This window comes from Spermophilus citellus (genome assembly GCF_964194105.1).
Source record: "Spermophilus citellus genome assembly, chromosome: 2".
NCBI classification, from domain to species: domain Eukaryota; kingdom Metazoa; phylum Chordata; class Mammalia; order Rodentia; family Sciuridae; genus Spermophilus; species Spermophilus citellus.
This window is the reverse complement of record NC_138183.1, coordinates 81,539,822-81,553,032: the sequence shown is the minus strand read 5'-3', so window position 1 is coordinate 81,553,032 and position 13,211 is coordinate 81,539,822. Positions and strand designations below refer to the sequence as shown.

General features: G+C 35.2%; 2 protein-coding genes across 3 annotated transcripts in view; one reads left to right on the top strand and one right to left on the bottom strand.

The window, feature by feature from the left end:
* The window catches only part of LOC308638039 (guanine nucleotide-binding protein subunit alpha-14), a 213,396-nt gene extending 211,390 nt beyond the window's left edge, over positions 1-2,006 (top strand). Inside the window, exon 5 of one of the 2 annotated variants that reach the window (XM_081275003.1) lies at positions 1,183-2,006. In XM_081275003.1, coding sequence (XP_081131129.1) covers positions 1,183-1,522 — 340 coding nt within the window. In that variant the 3' untranslated portion in view covers positions 1,523-2,006. The remainder of the gene's footprint in view (positions 1-1,182) is intronic. The other variant, XM_081275002.1, reaches the window with a different exon arrangement.
* A 3,803-nt stretch (positions 2,007-5,809) lies between these two features.
* Positions 5,810-13,211, bottom strand: part of LOC308641541 (intermembrane lipid transfer protein VPS13A-like) — a gene marked incomplete at its 5' end in the record, with an annotated part of 147,541 nt that continues 140,139 nt past the window's right edge. Inside the window, 1 exon segment of the mRNA XM_081280216.1 lies at positions 5,810-8,417. Within this exon segment, the coding sequence (XP_081136342.1) occupies positions 8,367-8,417 (51 nt within the window). The 3' untranslated portion in view covers positions 5,810-8,366.

The following is a 13,211-nucleotide window of genomic DNA, read 5'->3' as shown; positions in this document are numbered from 1 at the left end:
GGGTGGCATCCCCTTTCCCAGACACAGGCGATCAGTCCTTTATGTATACACCTATTCAAAGCAGGAGAGTTTTTTGCCCTGTTGTGAATTATTCCTATAATTCTCAGATATTACTGTTTGACACTGAGGGTTGGTGTCTCGTCACTCTTTTTTTTTCCTTTTATTACCCGCACTGGTTGTTAAATATAGAGCCCTTAAGCTTTCTAGCCTCTAATTTTGAATTCCTTTGCTCTTTCCTCTAGACTACATCTGTGAAAGATAATAAGAATTATCTTTGTTCAAAAGTGGTCCAAATCAAAAAACTAAATTGGGCCACTATTTTAAACAAATGATCTTAAAGTACGATTTTTAGATAACAGTGAACACACTGTGCAATGCTATTATATGCACCCATAGTGACATAATAAAAATAATGCTCCAGGTAAACTGTTCCCTAGGAATAAAGTAAGGTAGACCAAAGAAGGACCCCAAATAAGAACAAGAGTATATTCAAAGTGGTTCTTGGAAGATTAGTGGAGTAGAAAGGGGAATGAAGGGAGACATGGGATAGGGAAAGACAGTAGAATGAATCTGACCTAACTTTCCTATATACATATATGAATGTACTACAGTGAATCTCACCATCATATACATCCACAGAAACAAACAAAAAAGCTCAGCACAGTGGTGCACACCTGTAATCTCAGTGGCTCAGGAGCCTGAGGCAGGAGAATTGCAAGTTCAAAGACAGCCTCAGCAATTTAGTGAGGACCTAAGAAACTTAATGAGACCCTGTCTCAAAATAAAAAGGGCTGGGGATATGGCTCAGTGGTTAAGCACCGCTGGGTTCAATCCTCTAATACAAAACAAAACCAAAAACAATCCCAAAAAACAGCAACAAAAAATGCCCATAAAACTGTAAGTAAATAGCAGAAAGATCAGTAGAGTAGAGGGAAGGGAATGGGGTAGGGGGGGTGAGGTGGGGAGTGGGTGGGCAGAGGGAAAGGAAAAGGGGAAGTACTGAGGACTAAATTATGAATTAGAACAAATTATATTCCATGCTTTATAATTATGTCAAAATGAATCCTAATGTTATATATAACTAAAAAGAACCAATTTTTTTTTTTAAAAAGTTCTTGGTTCTTGGGAGGATGTGGTAGTAAGTCTATATATTTTTCTTCTCCTAATTGCACTCGTGAATAGGACCAAAGCAGGATGTCAAAGCTGCCAGAGACTTTATTCTGAAGCTTTATCAAGACCAGAATCCGGACAAAGAAAAAGTCATCTATTCCCACTTCACATGTGCTACAGATACAGAGAATATCCGTTTTGTGTTTGCTGCTGTCAAAGACACAATTCTGCAACTAAATCTAAGGGAATTCAACTTAGTTTAAAAGCTACTGCCCATTTCTTCCTCACAACAAAAGACAGGATTTGCAGGCTCCTTCTGTTTAATTTGCAAATGCTTCTGACATCCCCTGGACCAAGACCCTGTGCCAGGCACCAAGAACATTCTGTAGACAACAGGGACAGAGATGGGTAATAGAATTTGGAAGGTGTTTGAGTTTATCAAACCTCTCAAAAGAGTCTTTATTCCCAGATTGTTTTTGTAGTTCTTTTCTTACCTCTTACATTTTGTGTAATTTTTGAATTTGGTATTTTAAAGAATTTTAAATGGCCACTGTGATTTACTGTTTTCTTTCAAAAATTAAGTTTCAAGATGTTTAATGATAGATATTAAAAATCACAAGGGCTGGGGTAGTGGCTCAGTGGTAGAGTGCTCGCCTAATGAATGAGAGGCCCTGGGTTTGATCCTCAGCACCACATATAAATAAATAAAATAAAGGTATTAAAAAATATCACATACAGAGGGGCCTGTTAATAGATTATGTCTTCAGACCTCTAGGATTAATTTGGGTGACCTTTTAAAAAAACAAGTGTTAATGGGTTTGATGCTTTTTATTAAATCTTGTAATTTAGAGAAATTTCTAATTTTGAGTGTTTTTCTCTCCTTATGCTGGAATTATGACTCCCACCAAAGATTTTCTCTTTTTAAAAAAGATGATTCTTTTTGTGTCAACTTTCTAAGTCGGATTAATGAATATATCAGTACATCTAATTTAGTTTAGTCATAACTTGGTCACCATGACACTAAAGTTGACATTTGAAAAATGGATTCCAGACAGTATATATGCTGTATTGGTGAAAAATGTGTATATACATATGTATGTATATATATAAGATTGAGATTTTATATATATATATATATATATATATATATATATATATATATATATATAATGCATTAATGCATATGGCCAGGTCTTATAAACTTATGAAATGGCTAAAAGTGCAATTGTTTAACAAATGTTATGTAACCTCTGCCAAAGTTCTGATGGTCATTACAGATTTGCTGCTTGAACTATGTGCTTGTGCCTTTGTGAGGAGGCTGAGAATATAATATTCTACCGCTAGTACTGATTACCTTGTGTTTATTAAGAGCACACAGTTGGTTGATGGTTCTCCTAAAGAGAAAAATGATGTAGATTTAATAGTAATTCAGAAACTACTAAGTTTCTTCCTTTAGAAATTCAAAAATCTGCATTCATCATGTTATGCTGGAGTTCCCTTAGTAGCTAGCTTAGTAAAGTAGATGCAGAATTCTCTATAAGTACAGAGTGCATCAAACTAAAGGCCCACAATGGTTTTATTTGAATTTTTCATCTGAAGGTGTTCACATAAGCTCAACACTTTGGGATTTAAGGTGTGATATGTCTATTGCAAATTAATGTACAGACGGTCTCCAACTTAGAATGACTTGACTTGATGATGATGATGTGAAAACTGTACATTCAGTGGAAATCTTTGATTTTGATCTGATCTTAGGCCAACAATGCATGGAAGATGCAATGACAGGCAACTCCCACTCAGCCACAAGATAGGGAGAGAGGAGGACAACAGCAATTTTATCCCATAGTGCATTGTGTTGCTAGGCTATGATGAAACATAGGTTCAGTGTACTAGAGGCGACCTGCATAGACTATGATCTTATTAATTAAATAGCTAAGGAGGTGGGACATTGTTATTAGTACTGGAAGGGCCAAGTCCCTTGCCCTGGGCCAGATCTAATATTTTCAACTTAGCATAGTTTACAGAAGTTGAACATACAAGGTAAACCCAGATTGGTTACATATGTTATAAAACTATGTGTCAGTATTCCCACAGCTGTCCTAAACCTTCCTTTTAGCCACTTATTGGACTGTGAAGTTCTCGTTTCTGTTGGAACAATTCTAAGTGTGAAGCTATTAGGACATCCATGCTGGAAAAGACTGATATTTTTCTACCATAGCAACATTAAGCCTTCAAAACTAATCCTTAAGAGATAAAGAACTTGATACACATATTAAAATTTATCTGAAACAATAAAGGTCCAGGAACAGTCAAGAAAATTTTGCACAAGAGAACAATGAGATGTGGAATAGTTCAAAATATTTAGAAACATAAATAAAAAGACAATGTCTTTATTCCCTGCAACAAGCAGTGGGCTAAAGGTTATGAACTGGGTACAATTGGACAATTAACATGAAAAGGGCTCAAAAGATTCAGTAATTAAAGAAATTAAACAATGTGGAATTTTGTTTTTTACTTCAAGTATTTTCTAGTATTTAGTTCAAGTTATTGTTAATTAATCTCCAGCTGACACTTAAAAGCATATAAGAAAACAATGGCTTTCAATTACTAGTACAGTAGGGCTGTGGAATAAATCAAAGGATGGTAACAAAATATTTTCTTAAGTCATAGAAAGGCTGAACTCTCACTGATGGTAAGGTGAATTACTCACCTCTGCCAATATTGATTCTACTCATAGAAAATTCTCCCTTAGCCCTTCTTTCAAAACATATTAATCACTTACTGAGAAAATTATCCATCTGAAGTATTCTAAAGGTTGAGAGGCACAGTGCTGGTGGCTGAGAGTTCACCAGGTACAACTATTCAAGCCTTTTTGGTGAACAGTGATCATGCTGGGCTGGAATGCTTTCTGTTTTTACTGAAAAATCATGCTTGTTCTCTTGGGGGACCTTTATTTAGGACTCACAGAAGGTAGAATTCAGATAGGCAAGGAAAGACTACTGATAGAGTTTCTAGTTCTAGTCAATAATTAAAAACCAAAGTACACTAAAGAATTAGAAGGTGTTATTGTACTCAGTTTATTTGAAAAAGATACACATGGTTAAACTGGGCACTCATCTTTATCATGCAATCCAAATCTACCAGTACCAAGAAATACTGTTCAGAGAGAAGTCATTAGTGAGGATGGCCAACCCAATTAGGGGAGCAAAAACAAAAAGACTAAGGTCGGTTTCAAGACTATGAATTTCACTGTAAATATTGAGGTTTATAGATTGTCTTATCAAAATAAACTAAAGCAGAGGTTGTGTAAAACAGACAACTGGGCTGAGCCCACTTATAAAAGGAACAAGAAACATTGCAGTGATTCAGGAACTATCATAGCCAATAGCAACCAAAGAATAAGCATTACAAACATGTGAGACTATTTGGTCAATATACAAAGTAGCAAGAAAAAGTATTTTTAAAGTGTACCTTCCCTGAAAACTTCATTATTAAGTTTAATACAGTTACATAAAGAGATGATAATAACTTTAAAAAGTTTACAAAAACCTATCTTACCTTGTAACAAGTCCTAGATATCATTTCTAATAGTTTGTGAGTTACATGAGTATAATCATTGATATTGACAATATTTCAATGTAACCTATACCGTATTGTTATTTGAATGTTTTTCAGTGCAAGAATTGGGAACTTTCTGGTAACCAAAAACTGGAGGTATCATGGCATAACAAGAAATGTTGAGGTTTTAAACATGTTCTCCTTTAAGTAAACTTCTAATTATTACACACTTTATTATACCAGACTCACAGGATTTCTTGTTGCAAGAATGTCATAAAAGGAACACATCATTAATATATCAGCAATATGAAATGAATCGTATTCATGACAGAGATTTTCAATCAAAGCAGTTTGATACCTATCACAATAGGTGATAAACTATTTTACAAATTAATTTACATTTGTATACAGTAATAAAATTTAAAAAATATATCTACCTATAAAAATTGAAATTGTATTTCTTGCATAGCTCTTTGGGTAACCAAAATTATGTGTATTTTTAAAAGCCATATGCTTTTTAAAAAAACTAGAACTAATCCATAATTTTAAAGTACATTTTTAAAGTGACATGGGCAAATTTATTTTACAAAAGAGGAAATAAAGTAGAAAAGTTTCAATTAGATGAAAATGAGATTCGTAATAGAGCAGGATGCAGCAAGGTGCTAGCCTTGCTTACAGCACAGTTCTAAAAAACACCACTTTAACCAAAGAAAAGTGTGGGGGCGGGGTGGGGATTAAGAGTTGTACTAATGGGTATATTGGCCATTATAACTAAAAATACAGATCATAAGAATCATGAAATTTTAGCCAGCTAGCACTACCTTTACTGGTAAAGATGCAACTTCAAAAGGATGTTTAAAGGATTAGGCAAAGGTAAAATGGGTTCCTTTATAGAGTAAAGGAGCTGTTTGTGATACTGCATAGCACCAAAGGATATCAGGTTGACTAAGTTGTGCACTGAGTCTGGTATAAGGAATGCAAGTTGTCTACACTTTCTTAAAGAAATGGGAAAATCCATTATTTAAAAAAAATTTGTAAGTTGTAAAATGCTATGCTAAAGACTCCTTATCAGTGATCTTTTAATATTCTTACTGTTCCTTTAGTTAAAATGAGTGACATTTGGACAGTACCCCCCCAGCAAATGAATATTTTGGGTCTACAAGAAAGTAACATATATATTCCCCATTTTTACGGGCTTTTGCCACCTGTTATGGTAAATCAGCCAGAAGGTAGATGGAACAAATTCAACTTACTCAAAAGGAAAACTTTTGTCCCCAATTATAGTAAAATGCTTAGTGATTAGGAGGTTGAAATATACCTAAGTAAATGATAGCCATGGTCTTTGGGTGCCATTTGTAGATCTAATTTTTTCATGCATTTTTTTCTGGTCTCACTGAATCACAGTGAGGGTCACATGCTAGCAAAGAAAAACGTTTTATAAGCCTAAGTGAGAACTATCCTGTCTTCTCATTGTAAGGATAGTGCTTACAATCTGAAGGGCTCTTGAGTTGTGAATCTACACTATGCTTTATCTAACAGGCATTACACAATCTAGACTGTTCAAACTTTTTAAAAAAAACTACAGTTGACAATCGGAGCTCACACCTGATATTGTGACCTAGTACATACAGTATGTAGAAGATTTATCCGAAATGGTATTTCAGGAAACAGCAATCTCCCAAGACACTGCTAACATTAGGAAAGAAGCAACATATATACGCCCTCCCTTTAAAAGGGAAGCCATTGGAGAAGTATACACTGTAATTCAGGGAAGAAGATTCTGCATTCTGTGTGTGAAAAAACATAATACTACTGTAAATTGTAAAGTATTATGCTAAATACTCCCTTTTTAGTGATCTATTAATGTTCTTCTTATTCTTTTTTTGTTCAGATGAACATAATCTTATAAAACAACTGATAAACTACAGACAGAGGAAGTGATGTGTAGATGAAGAGATTTTTCTAGGTTCTCATTAGAAGGAAAACAGGAGAGATAGGCACATTGGCTTTACAATGTATACTAGTTACAAATCCATTCCTCCTGTTTGCCAGAGGATACCAGAAGAATTTCTATGCTTACTATTTCACCCTTTTTCTTCACCATAGAATACCTACAGAATTAAGGGGTCTATACCTTTTCTGAATGCTGAAACTGGAGCAATGAGGTTTTGGACTAATGGCATTAAACAGAACTCCAGTAAAGCAACATTCCAAATGGAGACAATCTAAATCAAGCTTTCAGACTACCTCTACTTTTTAATTTGGATATATGCAAAACTGGAGGAGCTCAGCAACAGTGAATATAAGTACATTACTTTGAACAAAGATCACCATGGGGACACACACCACCATGTGGTTTAAAATTTGTCATCTTCTTTCTATTCAATTTATCTTTGATAAGGAAAAAGCATTTTGGGTGAAACTACTGATAATAAACAATGAGTTTTTGTAATCAGAGAAATCAATAGTATTTAGTAGGATCTGGTCAGCAAGAAATACAATTACTATCTTGCAAGCTGTTTATTTCAGCTTTTACAACAATGCAAGGGGTTGAAAAGCCTGAGGAGAATTTCACAACCATTGACTATATAGAGTCTTCAGTTTCAAAAACAGTTGATAATAATTTGATGGCACAAACAACATGCATCAAATACTCTATATTATTCAATAACAATTTAATTAAGATACTACACTATTCTGTTCATAATTCACAATCACATATTTATCCTCCTTCACTTGAAATAGTCCATGAATATTAAGGTGCAAAGATCTTGGACAAAAACCAAGAAAAAAAAAAATCCCTCAGCCTCTGCCCCGCGGCCCTTTTTTAACTAAAGAAGTAATTTTTACTTGAATAATTAGAGAAAGCAAACAAGAAATTCTTAATCTATGGCCAAAAGATAACTAGGTTAGATTTTAGGGCACATTGTATCCAAGATTTGGAAATTTTATTGTTATCAGTGAATAGAAAATAGGTATATTTAAGGCTTTAGGAATTTTCCTTTGAGATCTGTCTCTTAAAAACATTATCTGAGTAAATCAAGTAGCTATCAAGGAGTTGATTTGAAGTTTCCTAAGGCTCTAAAGTCTGGGAGAGACTTTCATTTTCTGGGTATGATATTAATTTCTTCAAGCCTTTCTTAAAGCGAGGCTTGAAGGGATATTATTTAATCTACGTTCAATCTCAAGAGACTGTTTTTCATGATCATGCTATGCAGTTTAAGTATGATTTAAACCTATGCTTTAAAAAAGAAGGGAAATAATGCCAAAATATTAATTTGTAAAAAGAAATGACTTTATGATTCTGAAGAAATCACCACCACAGTTCTCTTGATTCCACTAAAGCAATATCTGATTTGATAATATATCCATCACTCCATGAGTTTGAGGTAAATGTGATTGAAATTTAAAATGTAAACTAAAGGCTTCACCCCATGTGAAGACCAGGTACAGGCAACTTCTCTACCGCAACAGAGAATAACCTGGAGCAAATATTTCTTGATTCATGGTAGAAAACTGAATGGTTCTCTGAAGAGATGAATTTTAATCACATAGATGTTTTACCTGATTTTTAAAAATCATCTAGAATACAGTATACTCAAAATCACTCCTATAACATGCTTCCCCATCAGGTGTTAGGAAGTAACAGTATGGATGCTGTAGTAATGGATTGCTGTGTCTTCAGGCAGGGTTATCCCTCAGAGGCTTGGAGAAGGTTCTCTTGCTTCTTCCAGCTTTGTGAGAATCCACTGTTGTGGAGGAAAAAACATTTACTTATTTCAATGAACTTACAATGACACAAAATGTTAATAGATGGAAACCTAGAAGTCAGCTTTCCAGTTTAGTTAGGCATACATTGATAGCTGATACACAACATTCATACCGCAGAAGTGATCACTCAAATAGCTCATATGATTCAGGGACAATGTTACTGCGTTTAACAGTAGGAATAATGTTTTTCCAAGGTCTCTGCACTTGGAAGTTCATCCTCACAATAAGAAAAATAAAGTCAACCATCCTGAGGGATAAGGGTAATTTGGCAGTTATACTGAATACATGACAGTCTAAAAATTATTTATGTAAAATTCCTTCCAACCTGCGTCAGTTCTTTACTGAACAGGATAATTACATACAATTCTACTGTGGGTAGTAGCATAATAATATCCTCAGGCATCATCAAAACATCAAAACGATGTTCTCTTAATGTATTTTCTATTCTGAAAGGATTTGAAATCATAAAAATGAAGTGTAATATAAACCTTTCTACCTATATTGTTCATTATTATTGGGTCAGGACAGGTGAAAGTCGTAACAGTTAATATGGGGTCACCTCGTTATAAAAAGGTTTAGGAGATGGCATCTGAGTAAGATCCTCTGGCCTGTGGTCTACCCACATATACACCAAATTGAACAGCTAGTCACATGCCAATCACAAGTAGTTAAGAAATCAGTTAAGAAACTATAGTGCCCATTTTTAGTATAACAAGATAAAAAACGGTGTTGAAGAAAGTAAAAGGTATATGTTCCCACATACTTCCCATAACTCCATACAGTACAGATTTGGAGGGACACCTCCCACTTTGGGGAGGGAGAGAGAATTAAATCCAGGCTTTAGATGTGAAACTTAGGACAAGGGCCACCATAGTGAAAAATCACAACCCCTACAATGCCAAGTCAATGCCCCTGCAATGAGTGGCTGGAACTGTAAGTCGATGAATTACTGCAATCTCACCCTCCTCCAACCTTGAGTAACAGAGCATGGAACAAGACTCTACCTGCTGGAGAGTGGTACACAAGTTAGTACAGGGCTTTGCTTTAAAGCCCAGTGTCAGGCCTGCCATGGTGAGCACTAGCACATGGTAGAAATTAAAGGACCATACATAGGCCAGAACTCACAGGTGGAACCACTGGACCAGCCCCCAAATCAAGAGATGTTTGTGCCAGCAGGACAGACTCAAGTTTTGGCCTACATCATTTCCAATCTTACAGGGGCCTAAGGGCAGACCTCCCTCTTCCTGAGACTCTGCAAGCCCCTAAAGCTCTAAGACTCAGGCATTACTAACATCAGCCTTGGTGGCTAAGGGACTGCATTCCCCAATAATACCACAATCTCAGGCAGCATAATATGGTGCAACATCCCCTTTGCTGGGGTAGGGCAGAGTAGTAAGCACAAGACTCTCCTTTGGAATTTGGTAAAACCTAACATCAGCTAGTTGTTATGGTCCCCAACACCCCATCTGTAAATGGAGCCTCTGGAACAGTTCAGTGTCTGGGGAAGTCACATAACCTAACTCTATCAGGCTGTTTTTCCAGCTAGCATCACCTATCACTGGTTACAGTGGTCTTGGGCTACAATTCCACCTCAGCAATAGGCATCCTGTAGCAGCAGTGTGGACCCTGATCCTACCCCAGTGTTGGTGCTGGTCTAGGGCTATGGGCTCAGGGGTATAGCACTGTTTGGCAGCACTGGTGGCCTGCTCAATCCACAAATACTCAGCCCAGAGGCAGGCCGAGTCCTGCAGTACCTGACCAAAGGCTGCTAACTGTGGACAAGGCATCCAGCCCTACACTAGACAGTGGTTTGTAGGGATAGACAGTTCTTCCTAGATATCTTCTGGTTCCTTCTGAAAAACACACCAACAGTGTATTTGGGACAAACCTGGGCTTGGATTGCCCTCTTGTACTGAAATGGTGGCAATTGGCAATAGGAAACTCCTAGCAAATCTGGTGCCATCTAGTACTGAAATAGTGGAAGGCTAAGATAAGCAGCAGGTTTAGAATTTCTGGAAAATAGACACAAAGGCAGACTAAGGAAAACTGGGATAAATATCTAATTCTTCAATGTCTTGATGACATCACATGCCAAGCATAAAGAGCTGTCAGGAAATCATGACCTCACCAAATTAGGTGAGAAAATATGAAGAAACATTTCAGTTCTCTAACAGAGAAATTCAACCAGGAGATGAAAGCTATTAAAAATCAAATTCTTAAGCTGAAAAGTACACTAATTTTAAAATGAAAAATGTGATAGAAGACATCAATTGTAGGACAGCTCACACAGAAATTAGTGAGCGTGAAGAGAAACTATCTGAAAGTATACAGTTGGAGAAGAAAAAAGAAAAAAAGGAAAAGGAACAAAAATACTTATGGAAATTTTGAGATTGTATTAAAAAATATTCATATTACTTGGGATCAAGAAGGACTGGACAATGCCAAAGAAGTAGAAACATGTTAAAAAAAAACAAAACAGAAAACTTCCCAAACCTAAAGATAGAAATATACAGGCACAGGAAGGTCAAAAATCACCAAATTTAATTAAACCAAATCTATACCAAGATATTTTATAATCAGGCTGTCAAAAAAAAAAAAAAAAAGAAGATTCTCAAGTCTGCAAGAAAAAGAAACAGCACAAAAGGTGTACCAATTTGCCTAACAACAGACTTCACAGCAGAAACTTTACCAGCAGGAGAGTGATATGAGATTATCACAGTACTGAAAGACAAAAATTGAATCAAGGATACTATATGCAGCAGAGCTATCCTTTACAAATGCAGAGAGTAATACAATCCCAGACAAACAAAAGCTGAGAGAATCTATCTCTATCAGGTCTATTCTATAGGAAATGTTGAAGAACATTCTTCAAACTGAGAGAGATATTAATAAGAATATGGGACTGCATAAGCATGCAAACAAATTCAGAATGCTTTAATATTGCAATCATGTATCATTCATATGTTTAGTATGAAGGCTAAAAACAAAACAATTAAAATAATAACTATATTAATCTATTAAGAGGCAACATAGAAAGATATAAAATGGATATACAAAATTCAAAATGCAGGGAACAATGGAGGACACTTGTAGAATTTTCTTATTAGTATATTTTCTCTTGTCCTTTCTGTTCTTATCTTTACAATCATAAGTTGCTATCATTTCAAAATAGCTTTTTCATAACCAAAAGATAGTTTTGTAAGCCTCATGGTAACCACAATACAAAAATCTATAATGGACAAACCAAAATAATAAGGAATCAAAACATGACTCGAGTAAATCACTTAACCATAAAGGAAGATTGCAAGAAAGGAAAAAAGAAGGGAATTATAACAAAACTAGAAAAAAAGTTTTCATAATAAGACCTTTTCAATAATTTCCTTGAATGATGAATGAATTAAATTCTCCAATTAAAAGACACAGAGTGAGTGAGTGGATTGAAAAAAATAAGGCCCAACAAATATGTTGCTAATAAGCAACTCACTTCATCTCTAAGGACACACACACTGAAAAAGAAGGGCTAGAATAAGATATTCCATACAAATTGAATCTAAAAGAAAGCAGGAATAGCCACACTTGTATTAGACAAAATATACCTTCAAAGAGACAAGGAAGGTTATTATATAATTATAAAGGAAGAGGAGGAAATAACAATTATAAACACAGCACCAAAATATATAAAGCAAATATTAACAGATCTAAAGGGAGAGAAAGACTCCTGTACAATAACAATTAGAGACTTTAGCACCTCTCTCTCAGCAATAGATGGACCATCAATACAGAATAATCAACAAAGAAACAGCAGAGCTAAATTGCACCCTAGACCAAATAAACCTAACTGACATCTACAGAACATTCCACCCAACAGCTGCTGAATACACATTTTTTCTCATTAGCACACAGAACATTCTCCAGGAGAGATCATACACTAGACCAAAAAACACATCACAACAAATTAAAAAAGAAAACCCTGAAATCTTATTGAGTATCTTTTCTAACCGCAATGCAAAGAAATTAGTAACAAGAAAAACTCTGGCAACTATACAAACACATGGAAATTAAACTATTTACTCCTGAACAATCAATGGATTAAGGAAGAAATAACCTACAGGATATAGCAAAAGCAGTACTAAGAAGGAAGGGTATAGCAGCCAATGCCCACATCACAAAGAAGAGGTAAACAACCTAATATTGCATCTCAAGGAAGTAGGTAAAACAAGAGCAAATCAAACCCCAAATAAATGAAAGGAAGTAAAGACCAGAGTAGAAATAAATGAATGAAATAGATACTAATAAAAATACAACAAAGGGCTGGTTCTCTGAAAAAGATAAACAAAATACACAAGCCTTTAACTATAAGAAGAGAAGGCTCAAAGTAGGGGAGGCATAACAAATTCAGACACCACAGAAATGGACACATTCATAGTCACAAACAACTTACCAAGACTGAACCATGAAGAAACAGAAATCCCAAGTGACTATTAACAAGTAACCAGAATGTAATCAGTAATAAAAAGGCTCCTATCAATGAAAAGCCCAGAACCAGATGAATTCTACCAAACATTCAAAAAGGTAATAACAATTTCCCTTAACTATTAAGTCCTAAGTTTGTAAATTTGTGAATATTTCAACAAAATTAATAAAGGTGCATTAAAATCAGTTGGAAATCATAATTTAAAGCTTACATATCATATTTATGTATTTTTTCAAATGCTCTAATTATTTACCTATTACTTTTCCTCCAGAGAATAGACCTCTAAAAACAATTATTT